We start from the raw sequence: 27,388 nt of genomic DNA on the forward strand, positions 1-27,388 counted from the left end.
ACATCTATGAGACAGCGAGTGGAGAGACTGTTAGAGATGAGTCATTAATTAACCTAACTGCCTTCATCTGAATGGAATCTAGAAGCCTGACAGAGGTTTTGGAGGCACTGCCTCAGATGGAGCAATATTCCATTGTAGGGCAGATTTACGATTTGTACAGAGTGAACAGTTGTTTGGAAGAAAAGTAATGCCGAGAGCAAAAGAAAAAAACCAAATTTTTTAGAAGCAGAGAAAACAATATTTGTAATGTGCTTGTGCCAAGAGAGATTAGAAGTAAGGGTAATCCCCAAAAGAGATATATCATCTTGCCTAGAAATTGGAGTGTCACCAAAGATAAGCATAGGAGTTGAAGAATCCTTTTTGTGAGATATAAGACAGGACTGACTTTTAGAAGGATTGAAATCAACAAAGTTGTCTTTGCCCCACTGGAGAATTACTTGAAGATTGGCATTTAAGGAATTGGTAGCAGATTTTCAAGAAGTTGAAGCTGATTGAGCAGGGCAAGGTTTCTCAAACTGGAAAGTGGAATGCAATGTGCTATTGTCAGCAAAACTATGGATAGGATTTCCAGTCAGTGGAAGAAGGTTATTAATATACAAGAGAAAAAGAGTGGGGGGAAAGAACTGAACCTTGGGGGACACCAGCATTAGTGGAGAAGTTAGAAGACAGAGAGCCATCTATCATCATGATTGGTGAGCGGTCAGAGAGAGAGAAAACTAGATAGCCAATTACAAAAAACATTTGGCAAACCATAAGATGGAAGCTTGTTTAGAAGACCTTTATGCCAAACACGATCAAAAGCCTTTGAGATGCCAAGAGAAATTGCTTGTGTTTTACTGAACTTTTCCATTGAATTTGTCCATAAATGGATAACATAAGCCAGAATATCACCAGTGGATTGACACTGATGGAATCCATACTGGCAATCGTTGATCAGACGGAAGGACCTGGAGCTTTCTTAATATCATCATATCTTAATATCTTAAGTACCTGATGGTACTTAAGCTTTCTTAAGTACCATCAGGACCTGGAGCTTTCTTAATATCAAGATTCGTCAAAATCCTTTTGATGAAAGACCACAGGAGGCATTGAATAGATCTTGTTGGGAATGGTGGGAGGTGTTTTACTAAGATTATTAATACATGAGTTGGAAGAAAAATGGGATGCTAGCAGGTCAGTTTTATCCTTGGCTGAAGTGACAATAGAACCATCTGATTTTGACAGAGGTGGGAGTCGAGATGGGCAAAAGTTGCAGCCAATAGCTTTGGTGAGAGACAAGAATGCTCGGCTACCATTAGGGCAAGAAGCAAGTTTTCTGCTCTTAACCTGTTCAAAATCTAGTTTGGACTGATTAATAACTGCTTTACAATTGTTGTGAGCTTTGGTGTAGGCAGAAAATAAAACTGAAGAATTGGAAACAAGCCAATTATGATATGCAACATTCTTCTCTTGAACAGCCTTAGCACATTTATTGGAAAACCAAGGTTTAGATAAAGAATGAGATTTTAAAGTGGAGTGTGGAATAAAGGATTCCATTCCTACAAGAATAATTTAATTGACACGATCTGAGCAAACGTTGACATCAGAAGTTTTGAAACAGTAATCTGACCAAGAAAAAGAAGAAAAGAAATCTCGCAGGTCATCCCATTTTGCATTCTTGTAATGCCAAACAACACGAGGTTGGGATTAGCTATGAGATAAAGGCCCCATTGAAGAAGAGACAATCACCAAGTTGTGATCTGAGCTGCTTAAAGGACCACTCACTTCGACTGTATACTTAGAAGGGTTGTTTGTGAGAAAAAGATCAAGCATGTTGGCTGTATGGTTAGGATTGTCCGGTATTCTGGTAATGAACAATCTGTGTGAGGTCATTAGTAATTGCAAAAGTCTCAGCATCTCGACCAGCTGGGTTTGTGTAACTAGAGAATGGAAGCCAAATTGGAGTTGTGTGTCATTAAGGTCAAGTTGCTGCTATGGATAAAAGGATGGTTGGGTGGTTTCTATATTTATCAAAAAGGATGGTTGGATGGTTTCTATATTTATCAAAAAGGATGGTTGGGTGGTTTCTATATTTATCAATGATATTGATGAAGGCATATGGCTTAATGTCCAAGTTTGTAGATGATACAAAGGTTGACAGGGTGGTTAATGACAGTAATGTCAGTATGCTGCTGCAACAAGATCTAGAAAACTTAGGCAGATGGGCTAAGAAATGGCAATTGAAGTTTAACTTTGATAAATGCAAAGTAGTACTGCATATGGGTAGCAGTAACCTTAGGGCAGTATTCCTGATTGTAGTACAAACTTTGTGATACTAAACTCAGGGTAGTGGAAAATAAAAAAAGACCTGGGGGTAATTGTGCAGTCAGATATGAAGTTCTCTGAGCAATGTTGACAGGCTGCCAGAACAGTTAATGAGGTTTTTTGAATTATATGCAGGAATTTTGCTAGCAGGGATAAGGAGGTGTGATTATCCCATTGTATAAGGCAATGGTCAGGCCACCTCTTGAGTACAGGGCTTGAGGCCTTATTTTAGGAAGAATGTGGAGCTTCATTTTTCTCTGTCATTCTCGGCACAAGTACAGAGAAGCTCAATGGAATTGGTAAGCAGAACAAAGGGGTACTCTTACCAAGAAAGGCTTCAGTTCTGCAAATTGCAGCATCTGGAGACTAGGCACCTGCCATGTGATCGGATTGAGGTGTTTAAGGTATTGATTGGATTGAGCAAGCTCCATGCTGATGGGATTCTTCCTCTTGCTCAGACCATATATATTGAGGAGGCACGAATTCAAATTGAGGAAGGATGGTTGCAGAATAGATGTTTGTTTGTTGGTTGATTATTGGGACAAACTTTCATCTGTGTGGAAGTTAGTTTAAATAAATTCTAGGAAGAACTAGACAAACTGTTGGAGGGAATGAATAGGTGAAATGGGAGGTGTAATTTAAAAAAAAAAAAAAAAAAAAAAGCTTTTTTATAAAAGCTTGCTTTCTTGCATCATTTGCCACTGTTAATGCTAAACCAAATGTTTCCAGCTCATTAACTTGGCTAAACCAAATGTTTCCAGCTCATTAACAAGGTTTTAAATTTCATCTGGTACATGTCAGAGAATTTTGGCATAAGATTTGAACCTTCAGTGGATTGCCACCGAATTTGTGTCTATTCTATTTGCTGATAAGCAAAAGATTAATCTTAGTTTAGCATGTGTGAGGATCTTTAGGAAACATTTTGGAGAGAGTTGTAATTCTTTCGAAGTCCATCACAAGTGATAATGGGTTTATGATATGACCCAAAACAGAACAAGTCATCATAATGGAAGAGCCCAAAATCATTACCTGAAGGCCATGCACACTCTAATGTGAAGAGCATGCCAATAGCATCACTCAACATTGATGAAATTGTGTGGCATCCATTTTTCCCACAGGAACAAACTGAAAACATTTCTACAAAGATGTTCTTTGGCATTTATGGAAAGATGTGCAGCAGAAAACCCAAGGAAATGTTGTTACAGTCTGGTTTCTTCATCAAGACAAATGTTTTTGTTCACTTTGCTTTGATTATTCAAAAATTTCTGGCCAAAAACTGCATGATTACTATTCCATACCCTACACTCCTCAGATCTAGTGCTGCATAACTTATTTTTATATGCTTTCAGCAATGGCAGAATCACTAGACTTACTTATCATCTCACAAAGAAACTTTTTTTTGTAGATGGCAGTATGAAATAGCCACTATTATATAAGTACAAAAAAACACATGCAGTTCAGAATCTCTTTATTTCTCTCTTGATGTAAGATGGTAATGGTGCCTGCCTACACTATTTACCTTCTATGTCTGTTCTTTTCTGTGATCTGTGGTGGTGACTTCTCCATTATTTTTAAATGATCCTTTGAATCAGTTTGTTGAGGTTTTCTGGTTAAAAAAAAATGAAACAAAAACCCAGTTTCTTGCTAACTACATAATAATTAAAAAAAAATCGTTTAGAAAAGTTGCTGTTACTGGTAGAATACGAAATAAGACAGTAAGATAGTGTGGTATGCTACTTGTACATATTGAATGCTATCTACACACACTAGCCAAAAAAAATACAAACCTTTGTATTTAGACAGCCACACACAGAAGAAAATACAAATTAATGCAAATAGACTCAAAGAAAACTGTGCTGTGAGTAATGATGTGTTGTCTCGTCGTGTATAAAGATTGCACAGACTGTTCAAATGCAGTAATTTGTAGCCAGAATGGGGAAAATGTGTGATCTATCAGACTTTGAAAAAGGTCTTATGGTGGGTGCATGTTTATCAAGAGCCATGTTCAAGAAACAAAAGACCTGGTTTCTCAAAAGCATCCATCTCAAAGGTTTTTAGTGACTGGAAAGCAAGCAATTCTTCCACATCTCAAAGGCATGAATGTGGCAGAAAAAAATACTTTAAGAATGAAGCTGTCATATTCTGAGGATGACTGTATGGAAAAATAGGACATCCAGTGTTCAGCAAATAATATCTTAATTCAATCCAGCCCAGAACTGCCCAATTTCAACCCATACCATGCTCAGGAAATTGAAGAAATTTGGTATGAATGTGGCAGAAAAAAAAACGGAAATTGCCTGCCTATTCAGAAGTCACTTGTTTTAGAGAAAAATAGAAAATTCCACTCCACTTGTAGTGGTACCAAGAATGTCATGATTAGACAATGGAAGAAAGTCATGTTGTCAGATGAATCATAATACCCTTTGTTTTGCACTGGTAGTAGGCGAAAAGTGTGGCGAGAACCTTATGAAGCAGTGTACCCTGCTTGCCTTGTTAAGACAACCCAGGCATCTGGAGGTGGTATTTTGGTATTGGGAATGTTTTGTTGGCACGGATTGAGTCTGTTGATACTGGTGGAAGGTAGAATGTCATCCCAGGAGTACCTGGATTTTGTATCAGATCTATTGCATCCTGCAATGTTACGCTTTTATCCAGAAGGTAATGGTCACCTTATGGATGACAATGCAACAGCACATTGCACTAGAATTGTGCAAGAATGATTCAGAAAACATGACATGGATTTCCACTATCCTCCCTGGCCTCCACATTCACCTGACCTCAATTCTCCACATATCCTCCATTGGCAATGAAGTCCTCTTCCTTCAACCTTTGTTGCAGCTATGCAATATTTTGCTGGAAGAATGGTTACAATTAGAATAAAATGCACTAAAAAACACCTTATAGAATCCACGTTGCACCATATATTTGCTGTTATTCGAAACAAAGGCAGGCCCGATTAGATACAGAATAAAGATTCAAATTTTTTTGGCTAGTTTGTGTATAAATATCATAAAAAACATATTGTGTTATTTAATAAAAATTCAGTTTTTATGAGCGCAACTCATTTTTGAATACCAAAGCATTTGGAAAAGAAAATGAATTGCATAAATGTAATTTAAGATAAATGATGTGAAAATATCTATTTTATAGGTATATGGCTGGGGCTATAATGGAAATGGTCAGCTAGGTATAGGAAACAATGCAAATCAAGCTAATCCATGCCGTGTTGCAAATTTACAGGGAGCTGTAATTCAGAAAGTGAGTCTTTTTTGTTACTTAGTTTTCATTGTATTTTGATTTCATAGTGAAAATGTTTGATAACACTGGGCTTGCAACTCTTTCATACTCGAAAAACTGACTGATGTGAAATGAAGCTCTCAGAAAAATACAGAATGGAAAAATTCTGTATCACCAACAACTACTAGTCACCAACTAGTAGTTGTTGGTGACTCTATTGTCAGGGAAACGGGAAACATGCTTTGTAAAAAGGATAGGTGGAACAGGACCAGGGTATGTCTGCCAGGGGCAAAGGTTGATGACGTTGTAGAGCGGATATCATCTTTTAAGGGCACAAAAGGTGATATAGTTGTACACGTTGGCACTAATGATATTAAGAGTAGGAGACCGGCGGAATTACTTAACAAGTACAGGTCACTGATGAAAAAAAGCGGGGAATTAGGGTTGAATTTGAAAGTGTCTGCAATTCTGCCCAGACACGATAGGAGGGAGTATATGATGAGAGCCCTGCTGATCAATTCGGCCCTGGAAAGATTGTGCAGGGCTCAAGGGGTAGAATTTTTTTCAGCCTGGTCTGTACTTGTTAACAGGAGAGACTGCTTCTACAGGGATGGGATACACTTAAATAGAAAGGGTGCAAGAATGTTTGCTAATGCTATCGAGGCAGTGTTAGGTGGGTCGGAAAACTGCTAGATTGGGGGGATACAAGGACTAATAGATTAACAGTAGCCACTGGCAGAGGAGAAAGTGATTCTTGCACTGCTTCTATTGGAATGAGCAGCAGCCTGGAAAATAAGATGCAGGATATTTCAGAGACTGCTGGGAATCATGGGGGTACAAGTGAACACATGGGTTGTGTTAGGGTGGCTAAGAGGAAGAGCAGGTGCATGTATACTTGCGTGTACACCAATGCTAGGAGTTTAGTAAATAAATTTGATGAATTTGAGGTATTGCTCAAAACATCAAAGGCAGATATTGTTGGGATTTCAGAGATGTGGTGTCACACAGATATAAGGAATGCAGAACTGGAATTTGGGGAGTACAATGTCTACAGAAAGGATAGACAGGATAGGAAGGGAGGAGGGGTTATGGTATTAGTTAAAAAACACACAAAATCCAAGGAAGTGAAGCCAGTCGACATCGCTGGACAGTGCAGTGTCGAGTCAGTTTGGTGTGACATAAGCATTGGGAGATCAAAATTGAGAGTAGGAGTGTGCTATAGGCCTAATGACTCTGATGAGTATAATAAGAAACTGTACGGAGAAATAGAGTGGGCCAGTAAATCAGAGAGTCTTATAATGGGGGATTTTAATTTCCCAGATATTGACTGGAATTTGGGGGCTGGTCACTCACACACTAGCAAGGCTTTTGTGGATTTATTGGATGATTGTTTTCTACATCAGCATGTTCGGGAGGCAACTAGAGGGAGTAATACTCTAGATTTGATTATCAGTAGTGATTCTTCATGCATTAAGAATCTGCAGATAAATGAACCACTAGATGGCAGTGATCACAGTGTTCTGAAGTGGGAGTTACTCAAAGAGGTAACTACCATTAGGGGTAAAGGGAAGGGGTATTGCTTTCGTAAAGGCGACTACGATGGACTGAGACAGTATTTAAATTCTATACAGTGGGATCAACTGATGATGTTACCAACAGCAAACTCAAAATGGGAAGCATTCAAAGAACTTATCTTGGAAGCTACTAGGCTTTACATACCAACTAAGAAATATTGTTCAAGGTTTAGGCCTAAATGGATGTCAGATGAACTAATGAGGCATATGGCAGAGAAGAAAAATGCATGGGATACATACAAATTAACACGTGACACAGAAGCCTATGATAGGTACAAGTTGATCTGTAACCAAGTTACAAAGGAGGTTAGGCAGGCGAAGGCAGATTACGAGACATCCTTGGCAAGGGATGCGAAGAAAAACAGCAAAGAGTTCTTTACTTATGTAAACTCTAGAAGGAAGGGGATGAATCAGATTGGTCCACTTGATATCTATGGGTCAACTGTTGATGACCCTGCTCAGGTAGCTAACAAACTAAATGAATATTTTGCATCGACATTCACACATGAGGAGTTATTCAGCGAGGGGAATGCCAGAGGTGTATTCAATTCTAGCAGTAAGCTAGAGAATCTTGTAATAACTGAGAGTAAAGTGGAGGAGAAATTGTTGAAGATAAACACAAGAAAGGCACCTGGGGTGGATGGGATCTATCCAGTTATATTAAAGGAGGCAGCAAAGGAAGTAAGCAAACCCTTAGCCATAATTATGAGAGCTTCCTTGGACTCAGGGGAGGTACCCATGGACTGGAGATGTGCAAATGTGACCCCAATTCACAAAGGAGGATCAAAGGCTGACACAAGTAATTATAGACCTGTGAGTTTAACTTCTGTTCCCGGAAAATTAATGGAGGCACTGGTTAAAGAAGCACTGCAGGATCATCTAGACAAGACTTCAGTTATAGCTCGGACACAGCATGGTTTTGTTAAGGGGAAGTCTTGCCTGACCAATTTGATTGGATACTATGATGCAATCACAAAAGAACTGGATGCAGGGAATAACTTTGATATTATATACTTGGATCTTAGAAAGGCTTTTGATACTGTTGCACATGGAAGACTGCTGCACTAATTGGAGCAGTGTGGCATTGAAGGCAAATTGCTGCTATGGATAAAGGGGTGGTTGAGGGGGAGAAGACAGAGTGGTAATCAATGGACACTGCTCATCGTGGACTAATGTTATTAGTGGAGTCCCTCAGGGTTCAGTATTGGGTCCTTTATTGTTTTCTGTATTTATAAATGTTGATGATGGTATATCAAGCTTAATGTCCAAGTTTGCAGATGATACGAAGGTTGGCAGGGTTGTCAAGGACACTACTGACACTATGCTGCTACAACAGGATCTGGAAAGGTTGAGCAGATGGGTTTCAAGGTGGCAAATGAAGTTTAACATTGACAAATGTAAAGTACTACATATGGGAAACAGCAACCCCAGAGCAACGTATCAACTCTGTGGTACTACACTGACAGTGGTAGAGAATGAAAGGAACCTGGGGGTGGTTGTGCAGGCAGATATGAAGTTCTCTGAGCAGTGCAGACGGGCTGCAAGAGTAGCGCATGGTGTATTGTCAATGATATATAGGAATTTTTCTAGCAGGGATAAGGAGGTGATTATTCCCTTGTATAAGGCAATGGTCAGGCCACACCTAGAGTACTGTATACAGGCCTGGAGGCCTCATTTCAAGAAGGATGTAGAGCTGCTGGAACGAGTACAGAGAAGGGCAACAAGATTAGTGAATGGAACAAAGGGGTGCTCTTACGAAGAAAGGCTTAAGTTTTGCGAATTACAGTGTCTGGAGACTAGGCACCAGCGAGGTGATCTGATAGAGGTGTACAAAGCCTTGAATGATTTGAGCATGCTCAGTGCTGATGGGATTCTTCCTCTTGCTCAGAATAATCACCTGAGAGGGCATAAATTCAAATTGAGGAAAGACAGATGTAGGATAGATGTGCGGAAATTTGCCTTTAGCCAGCGGGTGGTTGGTAGGTGGAACAGACTTCCATCCCTTGTCGTGGAAGTTGATAGCCTAAATAAGTTTAAGGCTCAGCTGGACAGGTATTTCGAACGAACAGAGGAGTGAAGTGGAAGTGGTTATTTTTTATTTATTTATTTTACTTTATTTTTTTTTTTTGGCTGATGCTGCATAAGCTTGCTTTCTTGCATCAAATGCCTCTACTAATGCTAATGCTAATGCTAATTCATGCCCCAAAACAATACTTTAACAGGATACATAAAAAAAAAACCATAAATCATGAGTTGAACAGAATATCTAATGATTTTTATACTGTTAGCATTTTCAGGAAATTCATGCACTATTTCTAACTTTTATTTGTCCAGAAATACGTAGATAGATATGTTTCCCCCTTAGGAAAATACCAACAATTTCCAAAAAGAGTTATTGTGCTTTTATTCAAGTAGTGTTTCACCCTTGGGGAAGCCAAAATTTTGATTAAAAACATTAAAGTAACGAATTTTTAAATAGACTAATAGTTTAAACAGCCCTTAGAAGTATTATATGAAAGTACTCACTCCAGCTTTTTTTCCTTCATCATTAACAGTCTTTTACTTGCCATTTTGGGATGGGTTATATGTTATTATTCTTATAATATATGGCTTTATTTACTAATGAGTGTTATATGTAGTTAAAATAAAGCTATTAATTGTGATATTGAAATGATTTGATCTGAAAAGTAAACTTTTATCACATACATGAATTTTATTTAATGAAATTCATATGCACGCTGAAGGCTTTTGACACTCAAGCCTTCAAAGCAGTGGTAGAACTACTATATTGAATTCTGCCACTTTTGGTGGTGGGGGGGGAACAAGGAGTTGGACCTGACTGCTGGTTTGGTATATTTGTTTAAGATCACATAAGGGCTGTTTGGAAGGCTGGAGAGGGAAGCAGAATTCATGGTTTTCTTCTGCTTCAAATATTATCATGTTTAGTTCTGAAGGTAATGTAACTAAGCCCCTTGACATCCATTTGTGATGTCACTAGTTTGAGTAGTGTTACATTGTTAATCCCAATATAAATAATACTGGCGGCCTCAGTCTAGCCTGTTTTAAGCATTAACTTATAAGTATTTAAATTTAATTGTGATGCTTCTAAAAATAAAACTTTATTCATATGAAATGATTATAAGATTGTGTATGCACATGAATATTTTTCCATGAGAAAAGTTAATCAGAATATATGGAATGTTTAATTTCTGAATGTTTAATTTCTAGGTGGTTTGTGGGTATGCACATACCATGGCATTGTCTGATGAAGGGGTCTTATATGCATGGGGAGCCAATTCTTATGGACAGTTAGGTACAGGGAATAAGGCAAATCAGGTATCTCCTGTCAGGATTGCTTCTGAAATTGGAAGGTAAAATTTAATTTAATCCATATTATAATTTAAAAAAAATTGTCAGTTGCATATGGGGTTGTGTTGTACACCTTTTGGTCTTGTGCCATTGTGATCTGTGCCATCATTGCAATTTGCATAAGTTTGGAGTTGGGTGTCTGTAGGCTGGAGCACTTGTAGTGTACTTAATGTCATCTGTCTCTATGTTTGCGCTGAGCTGTAGGAGAACTTTGTAAAATCTCCATGATCTGTATCTGTATCATAAACTATATGTCATAACTTTGATGAGTAGGTCAGCCCGATTACATACAAAACATAACCAGCCATCAACACAGTTAGCTACAGTATGGATGCAGCCAACCATGTGGAACGTAGATTAAATTACATTAGTATTTCTATTAGGTTTTAATTTTTTCTCTTCATTGATGCTCATTCTCGGTGATGACAGCTAATAAAAGTTCAGCTGAAATGCTCATTTTTAATTTAAATTACTTGTACGACAGTGTATGTATAGGTGACATCTTATACATTGTTCTGACACTATAGATTAAGATAGCATTTATCATAATGCAGTGGTCAAGATATATTTTTTCTCAGATGTATCAAACTACATAATATATTAAAAGGAAGGGCTACATTTTACTTTTGTGTCCTCTAATTTGTTAATATCCAAATGCAGTACCTTGCATGTGTGAATGTTAACCTGCAATTGTTAGCATGTCTTCTTTTGGTAGTGTATCTAGATCTTCTTGTTATGTATCCTGATTGCTGTCATTAACCACACTCCAATGTTACCTCCACTTTTTTCATATTTATTCCAGGTTGAAGACTTAATTGGAATTTAAATTACAATGGATACCTGAGATTTGCAGGAAAGAACTAAAATTTACCTCTTTTTAAAATATGATCCCTGCTCAAAGTGAATTGTTGCAAGAATTGGACTGTAAAGATGCAGCTAGTCAATGGATAATAATAAAATTCACCAAGAAGTTTTACACAGAAGTGTATAAATAAAAAATAATGATCATTCAAGTTCAATTAGATCACTAGAAACAATCATAGAAGTAAGTACTATAGTTGAATCATTGAAAAATTCAAAGACAAAGCTGTTTTAATGTCTTTGAAGACAAAGCTGTCATAATGTCTTTTCTTGTCTCATGAGTTTTACTCTGATTTGAATGATAGTCAATAAACAGAATTGCTATATATGGGCCAAAGAAAGTCTGTAGATTATTCAGGAAAATAAGATGCATTCAAATTGTATTAATGTATGGTATGTTGTTTGTCAGTTACATGATTGGTCTTTATTTTTTGTTTTAAAGAGAATAGTGGCAAGATTTAGTGAATGCATAGTGCTAAAACATGTTGGAAAAATTCTTCTTCTTCAACTTTGCAGAAAAGAGTGCTGATATGCTCTACATTCCAACAAGATGGAATAATATGCCATGTGAGAAGAGATTTTTCAGATTTATGCTGAAAGTTTGTTGAAAGATTAATTTCCAGGAATGGTCCCGAGTTTTCCTTTCTTTCAGATAAAATCACTTTATTTGATTGCATTATATTTCTCTGGAGCTGTTGTAAAACTTGTGTATATGAAAGGAAAAAATCAAGTAATTGAAAAGAATTGAAAGAATTCAACACGGAATTAGCAAAGTCACAAGCTTATGGTGACACCCCATTTTTAATGGGACCATTTTCGTTTTGAGTGGGATGTCCTATTCCGATAAAAGATGAAACAAGATGCCAAATAGGCTAATTTTTCTAGTGTTGCCATTTTATTGCTGTTCCCTACCCTACACTCGTTAGATCTAGTACCGCATAACTTCTTTTTTTTCTAGAACTGAAGTTTGCACTGGAGGAGATTTTTTGATGCAGTTGTGGTTCTAGAACAACTGTAGATAAGTGACCATGCTTGTAGAATTCGGAACCTGGAACTTCCACAGATGCTTTCAGCAATGGCAGAATCACTAGACTTATCATCTCACAAGGAAATTTTTTTTTGTAGATGGTGGTATGGAATAGCCATTATTATATAAGTACAAAAAAAATAGTTTTTTCATTTGCTAATAAGTGTGTCAATAAGTGTGTTAATTTTTATTACACATGCATGTTTAAGTTTTTTTTATTCTCCAGTTTTCTAAGAAGTCTTCAAGTTGATTGCACAACAGGAAGTAATCATTGATGCTTATTGGACCAAAATGTTTATTTCTTATATTAGTAGCATTCAGATTTATAAGAAAGATGTATTGTAGATAACATTTCAGCTTAAAGCTATTTAAAGAACACAATCATAATAATAGCTACTGATTCAACATCTGTTTCCAGTAGATACTAGTGTGAAACACATAACAACATAAATCAAAGCATAGAGTCATCTGTAAGAGACTCTACATGTTTCTAAATGGGTTGTCCCAATTTTTTTGTTTTTTAAAATTTGGTCACTCTCAACTAACTTTTATAGCAAATAATGTCCAAAGGGGTTCTCTTTTGAAATATTTATTATGAGCTGGCTGGTTTTTCCAGATACACTTCTTTGACATTTGCTAATAAGTGTGTCAATATTTTGAAAATTTAATTGTACTTGATCAGTAACTTGATTGAAAATATATTTTTTTTTTTTTTGTTTTGTTTGGTTTTCAGGAGCATTAGCAACTAAGGCCATATTGCTCCGGGAAATGCGGTGGTCATTCCCTGACCTTTCCGCATCCTCCGTATTTGGTGGTGACGGGCTCGAACCCCGGTCTAATCAAGAAGCGTGTGCTATGCACTGCTGCTCCTTCCCACCTGGCTATGGAGGCGCATTGAAAATATGAGCAAGACAAGTTGCACATACGATCTTGTAACAGAATGTGTTTATTGAAGCATATATTTTAATTATATATGGTCAGCAGCAGCACCACAACTCAAAAAAAACAAACAAACAAAAAAAAAAAAACTGTAGTTGTTCTGCTTGAACTCCTTTACATGCATTGCTTTTGACAACAGAAGTTTAAAATGCTGCATGCATCTGCAGGGTGCTATTCCATACCGTGCTTCTAGTTCCACACAATGTTCACATGGAACATGCATGTATCTAAAAATAAAATCATTAATGAAAATTTGTAATGGTAGGTTCAGCCAAAACTTAGCAACATTCTGTTCTTTATTTTTTTCCAAATAAAACGTCTGTATGTAGTTTTTTGATGACCTCTTGACATTTCAGGACTGGGAAATTGTGAAAACAGATAAGTGATTATTTATTTATTTGGTTTTACAACCCACCTCTACAACATCAGATGGAAGTTTGTTCCAACAATCAACCATCCTCAGGCTGAGGGAATGGTTGATTGTTGGATTTAATTAATTAAATTTAATTTCCACACATCCGACCTGCAACCATCCCTCCTCTACGCCCCCTGATTGTGTCTAGTCTGTGCAATAGGAAGAACAGCATCAGCATTGAGGTTACCCAATCCATTCAAGACCTTAAACACCTCATTCAGATCTCTTTGCAGATGGCTAATCTCCAGATGCTGCAATTAGGAGAATTGAAACCTTTCCTGGTAAGAACACCCTTTTGCTCCCCTCACCAATCTCGTTGGTCTTCAACAGATCCACAACTTTCCAAAAATGAGGCTTGCACACCTGCTTGCAATATTCAAGATGTGGCCTTATATAATGGGATAATAACCTCCTTATACCCGCTGGGAAAATTTCTGTATATCATTGACAAAATCCAATGAGCTGCCCTGGCAGCCTGTCTACACTGCTCAGCAAACTTCACGTCTGACTGTACAATTACTCCCAGGTCTTTTTCATTTTCCACTGCCAAGTGTGGTGCCACACAGGTGGTATGTTAATCTGGATTACTTTCCCCCATATGAAGTACCTTATATCTGTCAATATTAAAATTCAGTTGCCACTTCTCAGGTGCCTCCGTAGCCAGGTGGGCAGGAGCGGCAGTGCATAGCACACGCTTCTTGATTAGACCGGGGTTCGAGCCTGTGACCACCAAATACAGAGGATGCGGAAAGGTCAGGGAATAACCACTGCATATCCCCAGAGCAATATGGCCTTAGTTGCTAATGCTCCTAAAAACCAAATAATAATAATAATAATAATAATAATAGCCACTTCTCAGCCAATCTGCCTAATTTGTTTAGGTCTTGTTGCAGTAGCATACCCTGATTACTGTGATTAACTACCCTGCCAGCCTTTGTTTCGTCTACAAACTTAGATGTTAAGCCTGATATACTTTCATCAATATCATTAATAAATATAGAAAACAACAATGGGCTGAGCACTGAATCATGGGGGACTCCACTAATAACATTAGTCCAAGGAGAGCAATGCCCATTAATAACCACTCTGTCTTCTCCCACCCCTTTATCCATAGCAGCAACTTGCCCATAGCAGCAACTTGCCCTAAGCTACTCTCACTTAAATATCATTCTTTTATGTGTAACAGTATCAAAAGCTTTTTTACATTTAGCTTCAACAGTTTCTCCTCGACATTTGGTTATCACAAAATCATTCAGCTCCCCACCAGAATTTGACTCACTTCTGGCATCCCCATCTGTAAAAAAATTCCTCATTTGTAAAGGTAGATGCAAAATACCTATTCAGCTTGTCTGCAACTTGAGCAGGTCCACCAACAGTTAAACCATCAACATCAGTGTGATTCACCCCTTCCTTCTCTGTCAAAAAAAGTGCATATCCAATTCGTCCTTGAATTTTTTCAAACTCTTCACCGTGCCAGCCTTGCAGTCAACATTTCTAATGTGCCATAACACTACCCTAAGGTGAACTTTATTAGGTCTAGTGTACTGTTTTTGCCTAAGATTTTATAGCTGTACTCTCTGGCTCTTGTGTCATTCATCAGTGCAAATACTCCTCCCTCATTCATTTTACTAATCTCACCCACAGCCCTATATACTTCACTCAAATCCTCCTAAGATGTCAAATTGTTACGCTCTAAAGACTATTTATTTTAAACTATTCTTCACAGGGATAATGCTTAGTGTTCTTCACCAATCTAGTCAACTTTCTTTGCACCTTCTTTAGAAGTTCTGTATCTTTCTTTAGGTGTATGTTGCCTTCAGACTGTGTACGATATTCCAAGTGTGATCACACCGTCATCTTATAGAGAAAGATAATGACCTCCTCCTTTTACTAGCAGAATTCTGATAAATCATAAATGGAAACTATGTTCCCTGTTTGTCAGAAGGACATAAAGTTCGACACTATGTCGAACTTTATGTCCTTCTGTATCATAAACCCAAGTCTCTCTCTCATCCTGCACATCCTTTAATTCCTCTCTCCCCTAATCTTTAAACTATTGTGTTTCTGTTCTCCAAGTGCAATGCTTTGGGTTTGCTAGCATTAAATTTTAGCTGCCATTTATCAGACCATATCTGCATTTTGTCCAAATCATTTTGAAATAGAATATTAAGTCAAGTTCTAATCATTAATCACCCCCCCCCAACCTTTCAGTTGTCAGAAAACTTTGACAGCTTCCTGTGTATTCCCTCATCAGTATTATTTAGGAGGATAAAATAGAAGAGGGTACATAGTTTCTATTTGATTGAAGTATGTAAGGTCCTGGGGGATTAGTAAAATGAATGAGGGAGGAATATTCTCAATGATGAGTGAGACGAGAGCCAAAGAGTACACTAGACCTAATAAAGTTCACCTTAGGGTAGTGTGTTATTTCTCTATACATTAAAAAATTTTCCTCCTAGTGATATTTATTCGAGCTATTGGGAGAAGAGGGTGGGGCAATTATGTCACTACAAATGCACAGGTAAATAATTACATTGTTGTCGTCCATTGAAAGACAACTGCTTCCATAACGTTCACCAATCTTGTGCACGTGCTTCACTGTCTAGTGCATGACCACGCCAGGCATCATTTGATGTTCCATTGTAATGTCCGCTGATGAAGGAACCCGATATAGTTTGTATATTTGTAAATAGTTTAGTATTTTATAAATATTTTAAATATTTGTATAGTTTGTAAATATTTTAGTTTTGCTCTTTTGGATGCAACAATATTCCTCTTGCATTATGGAACCCAAAGCAAAAGGCCTTTTCCTAAGTGGCCTATGTAAATGCAGGTAAATAATTGCGTAGTTGATATTTATTCCACCTTGAGAATCTGTGTGGTGGTGAATGGGGTAGCCAATGGGAGAAGAGGGATGCAGGTCACATGGGTACAAGTGGGCAGGGCAGTTATGTCACTACAAATGTACAGATAAATAATTACGTCATTTCTTGATTAGATATCGATCAGTGCGTTTCGACAGGTGTCTTTTACGTAGAAAAGATTTGACTTACTCCATCATATTTCTACATTTTACTTAGAAAAGCAGGCACGAGGGTTGGCGAGCAAAGTGGGCAGGGGGTGAAGCCCCCTAGTGGAACATTAAAAATGGTCCAAATCCTTTTGAAGTAGCATAGCAAGTAAAGTTCTAATTGTTAACCACCCTCCCAACCTTTAAGTTGTCAGAAAACTTTGCCAGCTTTCTCTGTATTCCCTCATCAGTATTATTTAGGAGGATAAAAAACAAGTGGGGTCTAAGCACTGCTCCCTGAGTGTCTCTGTTTATAAGTAAGCATCATTTTACAAAAGTTGTATAAGTTCTTTGTTCACATGTGCAATGAGTAAGAACAAGGAGTAAAAATTTGCCTTTTTCAAATTGCTGGCATCATGTCATAAGAGGAATATCTTGTGTCTGTCATTCTAACTGCCTATTGGTCCTCCCCCCCCACTAATCCCAACTCCATTTAATCCCTACTTAGCACATTAACTGTGTGTTGATGCACATATGCATCAATATGCAGTTAGTGTGCTGGTACACATACATATGTGCATCATGGGGTTTTTAATCCACTTGGAAGGAAAAACCACCTGACTTTAAAAACCATTTTTCTTGTTTGATGGTAGAAAAACCGATTATTTTTTTGTCAAGAAACCTTTGCCATCGGCTGACTAATTCAATTATAGTGAGAAGAAAGCCCAAAAATGTTTCTGCTCTCCCTATTCTTGATTGACTCAATCTGTAATTTTTGAATTGGGTTCATAAAGGTCATTGGTCAAGCCAGAAGCAAAGGTGTTAATCTTATGAAAGCAGAAGCTAAATGGAGTGTTGGGAGTGGGGGCCTAATTAGACTGTGAGAATGCTAGATACTAGATGATATGAAGTCAGCAGTTTGTACTCTTTATTCTTAGCGTCATTGTGCATACAAACAAGGACTTGGTATATGGTCGGTAATGTGATATTTCTTTATTAAAATATGTATCATGCTGTATAAAGTTGTTGTAATAGTTTGGACATCATCCATGAAGAGAATGTCATTTAAAGAAAGTATTAAAGCTAAATTATATTTCATAATAGTATCTTTTTTCAGCATTTTTGCTAATAGTAGTTGTAAAGCTTCACTACTGGTAAGTATTTACTCTTTTAGTTGCTACAAGAGTCTAGGGTACAAGGATTTGTCATAATCAAACTGCTGTAGTGGCAATTGCAAATTATATTATGACCATGTAAATTTTGCCACATTATCCTGCTGTCCATAAACTCTCATAATATAATTGAGCAATTTGTTGATAATCAAATCCCATGATGTATATTTCTTGTTTGTTGTTTTGACCACATCTGACAGATACAGTCATTCAAATTGTACATCATATAAATTTTCCAGTGAGTAGACGAGGCTTAGATTGTAACATTTGCTCTACTGGCAGTCACAGGAAGGTTTTCTCAGGAAACTTGCATGAGTGAGCAATATGCTATAATTACAAAGCCCACAATTTAAAATTGAAGAAGTTGAAATGATTTTTGGCATCACATTCTATGCAGAATTGAATATAAAAAAAATCGACATCAGCTCCATGGAGCCGAAGGTGGATCCATGAATAACGTCATGTGAAATGAAAAAATACAATTTAAGTTTAATGAAATTAGTTTTATTTTATTCAGTATTTTCATTTACAATCAACAATAAAGATTTGTGGTAACTTAAGTAGGATACATAGTTGAAACAATTCAAACCATTAATGTTGCGGTTTAAGACCAAGTCAATACATGATTGACCACGCATAATAGATTTTGTGGGATCTGATGCGAGTTTAAGATCGAATGTTGATTCCATGAAGTCAAGAAATGGAGCATTTTCAGGTTTCTTAATGTCAGTGTTGAAATCACCCACCAAAATTATTGGGATCTTTTGAAAATTGAATTTCCTTACAACTTCAGGTATTTCTCCAAACTTCGGCATATAAATCGCTAGATTGGATATTAAGAAAACTTTAATCTGCTCCAATGTTGAAGTAGGTGAGATGTAGAATGTTACAAGCAAAGTCTTCTGTCCATTTATTTCAACTTCAGCTGCACAAATGTTGCCACAATTATCTGTACCAGTCATTTGCCATTGCGAGTCTGCACCCAGGGTAATGAGAATATGTGGTGTACATATTATTGATTTTACTTTATTGTATATCGCAACACCACCAGATCACATAGAAGGTCTTTTGAATTGTGTGATACTTTGTATCCTCGAACATCAACATTTTCATCATTTTCAAGCCATGTTTCATTTAATGCCAAGATATTTGATTCCACGAGAATTGGATCAGTCGCAATGTCTTCTCTATGAAGTTTCAAACTCTGTGTATTCAACAATGCCATTCTGAAACCTGACGAAGCAACTTGATCCCAAAATTGTAATGTGGTTGTAGAGAGTGTTTCCAAACGATGGTTATTCAAACGTTTCAATTCAGTTCGAAGATCTTGCATCTTAGGTGTGTTACAACCACAAGCATGTTGTAATGTAAAGTCATCTTTCTGATTTCTGATGTACAGGCCATCGTGCTTCTAACTCTCAACAATGCAACTTATACCAGTTACTGTTCGAGACTCTTATCGTAATCGAATATGATTTCTTTGAAAGTTCCACCCTGAGATTTATGAACCATCATGGCACAAGCTTCAACCAAAGGAAATTGGATTCTTTTGCATTCATTTAAGCATTTTGCTTTTGAAAGATACTGTGGCGGAACATCTCGTAATTGGAGTCCAGCCAGATTTTAATACGCCACGATGCGACAATATGTGCGGGCGAGACTGGAGATGACTCTTAGTTCCAACATTCTTGCTTTCGAAATGTAACCACAATGTTTTGATTTCTGTTTCTTCTATTTCAATGTGCTTTAAAGTTCCGATCGCTCCATTGACTAAACCATCTTCAACATCAATGTTTGTAGTGATCATGTAGGGTTTTCCAGTAGATACATGCAATACGTATGGCAAACCTCCGGTCTCTGCTAAGCTCATTTGATGGAGTTTTGTTTGCATGCTAGTCAACTGTTTGTGACTCTTATAACCGGTGAAGTAATCATTGGCTGTACAATCGATGGTGGTGTTTCCTTCCAACGCTTGAGCGTTATATTGAACAACATGTTGTTAAGATGAAACAAACAAATAGCATTTGGTGCTTGTTCCGTGACAAAGTCTCGTGTTCTAAATCGACTTTCGATTAACTTATTTTCTTAAACATCTAACGTTTCGTTGTTTTCAATTTTATTTAATATGCAGGAAAATGCATCACTCTGTCTCATCACTTGGACCAGTGGAAAGAAACTGAGAGACTGCCACAAAATTGCACCACCAACGGAATTCTTATGAGGATTGAATATGCGCCTTGAATTCCCTGCCATCAACTGACGCAAATCTCTGCAAAATATGATATCTAAACCACCAAACTCTTGATCGGAATTTCTGGTGATCTCTTGCAGTCTGGTGTTGATCATATGCAAAATGTCAGCTCCGATCAATGCTAACTTCATCGATGAATACCGCTTGAACATTTTGAAACACGTTACGATAGAGGTGCTGAGTTTCTCGAGCAAGACCACCATGTATTTGCGTCGTACCAACTTTGAATGGCGAATGAACTGTAGTACTGTTGAATGCTACGGCAGCCTTCCCTGTTGACGAATGTGTTGTTAAGTGAGTTGTGTGCCTGACTTAAGCGATTGTAAGTTTCCATCATAATTTTCAAGGTAAATGTCTTGCCACAGCCTGCTGGACCAATAAAGAATATTTGAAGCGGTGTTGTGTTAGCTCGATCTGTTATTGATGTGTAACTTCAAGAATCAACTTGCATTGTTCTCTATTCGTCATTCGAACCAACTTGCAGTAATCGTCGCTAGTTATGACATTTTCTCACCGACGTACCACAGCAGATAGTGAGTTTGCCGAAATCATTTCAATATTATCACTGTTCTCTTGAAATCTGTTACTAGCATCCTCTGCGATTAGATTTTGAACATATTCCTCGCATTTTGCTCGAGCATCCTCTTTATCGTCCATTTCGATGCAAAGTGTTCTACAATACTCTAATGTTTTGCCAATATCAATGTCCGACTCGTGCCTTTTGCGGCAATTCATAAGGTACCCTTTATTTTCATCATATATCTGAAGAAACTTGTTTGAATCTAAGATATCAACCATTTCATTTTCGAAAGGCTAGTAAAGTATATCAACCATCTCATGTTTATACTCTGCCAATTCAGACATATTCTACAACATGTGATGCACATGAATGTTCCTCAAGTATGATCTGTAAATCCATGTTTGAATTTATACTAGCTATCCAAGGACTGAAGGTATTCTTCCAAAGTTGTGTCTTATTTCTTTTCATTAGAATGGTAGGTCTTGTCAATCCTGATCGAATAAACCAAGTAAGTTTTCATATCTAACTTGTGCTCTTCTAGAAACTACTGAAGTGTATCGTAATGTTTCTCTTCAAGTTCTTTCTTATATTGTTGAAAACGGAATTTGTAACTTGAACGTCAGTTGTCTTGTGTGTTCATGAATTCAATATTTCATATTGAATATGCATCCATCATCATTCTTCTTGAAACAAGTAAATGTATGCTTGTGCACTTTATTTGAGTAAGATGTCAGAAGATCCGAAGCATTGATGCTGCAATTCATCTATTATTTCTACAGACTTTGGCATATCTCCCGAAACCAATTCTTTAGGATCATTTTGTAGCCACAGCAAAATGTGAGCATGCGGACTGCCACAGTGTGGAACTCTATACACTTGAAGAAATTGATTACTTGGAATTTTCCAAAAGGATTGTACCTTTTCGATTGTAGTATGTATATATATATATATATATATATTTTTTTTTTTATTATTATTATAATTAGCTGTATAGTGCAAGGAAGCCTGAGGCTTTTGCTACACCAGCCAAAAAAAATTCTGAGTTACCTTGAGAGAGAGGTCTAAGGGAATCATCAAGAACGAGAATGATGATGATATCCAGCTGAGGACCCTGGGTATATGCATTATAACGTCAACTAGCTTATTGAAGTATATATTACATGTGACTGGATTGTCGTTGACTAGCTTCTGTCAACTTCTGTATCCATCAAATTCCGTCAACTTCTGTATCCATCAAATTCCGTCAACTTCTGTATCTTCGTTATTGTTTAGTCTGTGAAGTGTTTTCAAGATTTGTGACCAGCAAATCTCCATTGCACTCAATGTCAGAAACATGGTCGGTTTACCAAGTTGTCTGATCATAGCAAAAACATCTTTCTTGCATTGAGACCAGCAGTGTACAGATTTTGGAATGGATTTGAGAAACGACAAGTTATGTTCGACGCATTCTTAAACAAATCTTTGGTCTTCTATCATACGTTTTGTTATGTTGGAAGTTTCTTTGACGCATTTAAAAGTGGAATATAACCTTCGTTTATTCTCAAGTGTAAAATTTTCATCGCCATGTATAGAATACGATGTGGCTTTACTCTTCGGTGATCTTTTCACCTTATTTTGCTAGTTGCCATCATAAACAGAATAACACGTAATCCATCCTTAAATTTACGTGGATGGCCTAAGTATATCCCTGAAACGACAGTTCCTCAGCATGTTCATCGTAAACTATCATTGGTTGATTGTGTTGTCCAGGAGCAATTGCAAGATATTTGTCTTCATTCCAAAGTAAAGTGTGTTGCTGTGCCATAAGTAATTCAATGTCACTTTCAGACGATGTGATCTTCTCTACATTGTCTACTTGTTTGCTATTGGTAACTCTCGATGAAACTGTAGCAAGCAACTGACGATCGACTGTGATATTATAATGTTTGTACAGAGGAGTATTGATTAAATACCTTAGCCACAATTTGACCGTTTCTTTTCTCACATATCCTTGCAAGTAAGTCGATTTATGAATCAAATGCTTCTTGATGTTGAATGCATAATCGTCATCTAAAGCACTAGGCAACTCTCTAACCATATTATTTACATTGACTGGAACATTTATGACTTCTCTGGCGATACCATAACTGCCTGTTTTATATCGCAAACGTCAAATCTGCATGAATGGCAATCTAGCCGAAACCAACCGTTCATTTATACAATTGACGGTGGTAAATTCGATGGAAACGGATGATATATGAAGCTGTCGGACTTGGATAACGATGGTACATTTCCCGATTCTAAGCTTGTGAAGCATGTATTGCAAAGCATAAATGATGCCACGTTCTCTGCTTCTGGAAATTCATCTTCAAGAATTTGTATGTGGTTTGGCTTTGGTAATCTCAAATCATTCTGAAACCAGTCTGTTGCAAACACTGCAGACATATCTGAACGAGTTCAAAAACGCTCTTTCAAATTCTTTTGAAGCTAATGTATAACACTTTTGACGATCTTCATTTGCTGATTGTACTGTTCTTTTTGATGTTGATGGCTGGACATCTGCCTCTAATTGATCTTGCTTGCGTTTATGCTTACTACTCTCTCTCTTGCATTCCGCCGCTGACTTTGGCGCTTGCTTTTCAATGTTAGATTTGTGATTTTGTCGAAATCTTTGAACACATTTAGTTGATGTAACTTTTGGCATTGTTACAACTTAACTAAATGAAACACAACCACTGCTCGACAAATTTGAAGTAACTGAACGAAGTAGTTACTTTAACGAGTTGTTCAACTCTTGAAAACTAAGAACCCGATTTGAAATCTAGTTATATATCCTTGTAGAGCCCTCAAAGGGCAATAATTTTGTTGCTTACTGTTTTTGTCTAACATTTATAGTTTTAAAGATATTGTAAAAACAAACTTGAAAATGCTCAAATTTTTCAACTCTCTCAACTTTGCATCGTTATTACACGGGAACCATGAGAGCTACATCAAAACTATTTATAGATGTAAAAACAAAGTTTCCTACTGAACAGTTTTGTCGTTTACTGTTTATGTCTATCTATCATAGTTTAGAAGTTATTGAGAGTGAAAGTAACCAAGGCGCAACGGCAAATGACCAAAATATGAACTTTTTAGTTTTTTCGAAAAAGATGATATTAAATATTAAAATTACTAATTTTTTCTTGCATATTCATCAACAGCATTACATACCCAATAAAATAGATGTAAATTGTTTATACTATTGTCTATTAGTTTCAGAGATATAACAGCAGTTAGATGTTTCACTTTTCGTGACAGCCTCAGTGCCATAGGGTATCCCCAGCATAGATGTTATTCATGTAAAAAAAAAAACTATTGAACATAGCATTGAGCTTGATTGACACCAAGTTCCCATAGTCATAATGTAACAGTTGAAGCAGCAACCATTGATGGAGTTTTCTTTTTAATATAAAATTTTCATAAAGTGTCAGTTTTTCAGTTTTTGAGATTTTACTGTACTTTTAATTTAAAAAGTTTTATGCATAACTAGTGGTCATAGCAAGTTTGGTTACAGTTTCAACTCCCAGAAACTCTGGTATTTATCCAGAGAAACAGGTAGTAGTAGTAGTAGTAGTAGTAGTAGTAGTAGTAGTAGTAGTGGCACATGATGCAAGAAAGCAAGTGTAGGAGCTTATGCAGCATCAGCCAAAAAAAAAAAAAAAAAAAAAAAAAAATCATCACGCCATTCCCTCCAAATGCCTGTCCAGTTCCTCCTTAAATTTATTTAACCTATCAACTTCCACAACGACAGATGGAAGTTTGTTCCAGCAATTAACCACCCGCTGGCTAAAGGCAAATTTCCGCACATCTATTCTACATCTGTCCTTTCTTAATTTGAACTTATGTCCCCGTAGGTTCGTAATCTGAACAAGTGGAAGGATCCCATCAGAATTCAGCGTGCTCAACCCATTCAAGGCCTTATAGACCTCAATCAGATCACCGCGCAGGTGCCTAGTCTCCAGCCACTGCAATTTGCAGAACTTAAGCCTCTCTTGGTAAGAGAATCCCTTCATTCCCCTCACCAATCGTGTTGCTCTTCTCTGTACACGCTCAAGCAAATCTACATCCTTCGTAAAATGAGGCCTCCAGACCTGTACGCAGTACTCAAGGCGTGGCCTGACCATTGCCTTATACAGAGGGACAATCACCTCCTTTTCCCTGCTAGCAAAATTCCTATATATCATTGACAAAACCCCATGACCTGCCCTAGCAGCCTGTCTGCATTGCTCAGAAAACTTCATATCTGACTGCACAATTACTCCCAGGTCTTTTTCATTTTCTACCACCTTAAGTGTAGTACCACACAGTTGGTACGTTTGGTACCGTACCGTTTTGTACGGTTGGTACCACACAGTTGGTACGTTGTGCACATATATTTCTGGTCAGAAATATATGTGCACAGAATACATACAATTTACTCCAACATATACTAACATGACACCTTGTGCTAATTGTACACAACCATTGAAACCAGTTCTGCAGGATAGTGCAAGTTGTGACTATTACATTGTTTCAGATAAGTTGGGAGATACTGCCACATAAAATTGACTTTCCCTTTGTGACTAATCACCTTTTTGAGCTTCTGACAATATCTTGGAGAAAAGTTGTGTGTATGAAGGATGAAGTGCACAACTGGTGACAGCATCAATCTGTAGAATTCTTGATTGGTAAGGATAAGATTCATAAGATTACATATCTGAATATCAGGGTCAAATTTGTATCGCTCTTCATGTCTTCAGTTTGTTTATTGTCTTGTTTTTGTCATTTAAAAAGTCAAATATATTTCAATTTCAGAGTTGTAGAAATAGCAGCATCCCATTACAACCATATCTCAGCAGCCTTGACCCAGACGTCCAAAGTGTATATGTGGGGTCAGTGTCGAGGACAGGCAGTAACTCTTCCTACCGAAACTCCATTTCATTCTCTTCATGATGTATTTGCTTGTTTTGCATCACCAGCTGTGACATGGAGACCTATGGAATTAGGTGATTTCTTTTTGCTTAATTTTGAAATATAATTTGAATTGAATTTTCTTAAATTTTTGTATTGCTAATTATGATTTTATTAATATAGATTTTACATTTTTAAATGGTAAACATATGGATGTGCTTATTTTCAAAATAATTTAAAATATTGAGAATTCATATAAATTAGCAAAACAAACTGTAGAAATTTTTTTAAAAATAACTTTTAATTTTTGTGACCTGCTCTTTGGTTTTAAATGGTATTAACTTTTGCAACAAATCCATGACAAATATGATTGGGACTTCACTTATTTTACTCCATTTTGGATGATTCAGAAAAATTAACAATTGTGCAGTGTCTTCCATTTTAGTGGTCTCAGTTCTAATTTCAATGAGGTCTATTTTCATCTCTGATTTTCTGATCCCCACATTTTTTTTTAACCATCTGGACTGTTGAATTACTTCATAACCACTCATCATAATTTACCCCCCCCCCATATGATATAAGGAACAGCTTAGTATGGAGATTACATACTAAACCATTCCTTGTAAGAAACTGCTTAGTATGGATTCTCCTTTTGCTAAAAAAAATTTCTATCTATAAATTCCAAATGAGGATATTTCACAAGATTATATGAGGGGAGGATAGAAGTACCTTTTGTGCAGTCATTTTCATCTTTATGTTGTTTGTCTTGGTAATACTAAATTTTTTTTATCTTAATTATTCTTCCAGTGGTATCACTAAAGTTATTCTCAGACAATTTATTCCTTGTAAAATCCCATTTTCTTATTTCTCACAACTTTGTCATTTATGCTCATCTTGAATACTCAGATTTCTAGATGTGATTTTTAATTTTTTTTCATAATTGTTAAGGTTAATGAATGCCCTGCTCTCACAAATTGTTGCATGCCTTTTTTAAAGATATTTTGCTCTTATGAACTGTCATGTGTAATTCCAGTTTACTTTTAAATCAGAGTTGTGAGGTAACCAGTCCAAATCCGTTGAAAACTCTATACTTCAATTATTGAACTAAATTTGCTTTTGTTATTTCATTCCCTCTATTTTCATTATTTGTTACACCTTCCTTCATGTGTATTTCCCAAATTTTTTGAAAATTATATCCTACAGAAGTTTAAGTCCAATGTAACAAGTTTCTTTTAGTATCACTAAAGTTATTCTCATGAGGAATAACTTAAGACATTTTATTTCTAGAGTACTGTATCTTTCAACAATTTTTCATGTTTGGGATTACCATTTAAAATAAAGTCATGCACAGAAATGCTCATTTTATCTAACCAGTCCTATATTTAATTATAATTAAATATAATATGAATTATAATTTTATCTTTACAGTTGTTAGTGAGTATGAGTCTTATGTTGGTTATACGAGGGCTAATTAATCGGTAGATATTTTGGGAGTGAGCAAAAAAGAAGAGGGTTTGTAGTGGTATTATATCTATCTATAAAAAAACTCCTATTTTTAAAATTTCTTATTTCCAAATCTAGAATATGAGGCAATCAGTTATATACAGCCATTCCTTGTTATTCACAGTTTTGCTTATTCATGGTTGCCTTTTATAAGTGTAAAATGTCAATGTCAATGTGCCATGACCTACAGTTGCAAGATGTATGCATAACTAATGTTGATTCCAGTGTGAATGTGACTAATGTTGATCGTGTGAAATTATCAGTCTGCATTATGCATTTGTAGCATGAGTGTGCT

The 27,388-nt window shown here is 36.7% G+C and overlaps 1 protein-coding gene across 6 annotated transcripts in view; it reads left to right on the forward strand.

Moving 5' to 3' along the window:
- The window catches only part of LOC150084307 (RCC1 and BTB domain-containing protein 1-like), a 133,692-nt gene that overhangs the window by 44,679 nt on the left and 61,625 nt on the right, over positions 1–27,388 (forward strand). For all 6 annotated transcript variants that reach the window (XM_090375154.1, XM_090375159.1, XM_090375155.1 and 3 more), the window contains exons 6-8: positions 5,455–5,562; positions 10,344–10,486; positions 25,495–25,685. In XM_090375154.1, the coding sequence (XP_090231280.1) occupies positions 5,455–5,562; positions 10,344–10,486; positions 25,495–25,685 (442 nt within the window). The remainder of the gene's footprint in view (positions 1–5,454; positions 5,563–10,343; positions 10,487–25,494; positions 25,686–27,388) is intronic.

Source organism: Mastigoproctus giganteus, chromosome 6, assembly GCF_048544385.1.
Source record: "Mastigoproctus giganteus isolate SK-2022 chromosome 6, ASM4854438v1, whole genome shotgun sequence".
NCBI classification, from domain to species: Eukaryota; Metazoa; Arthropoda; class Arachnida; order Uropygi; family Thelyphonidae; genus Mastigoproctus; species Mastigoproctus giganteus.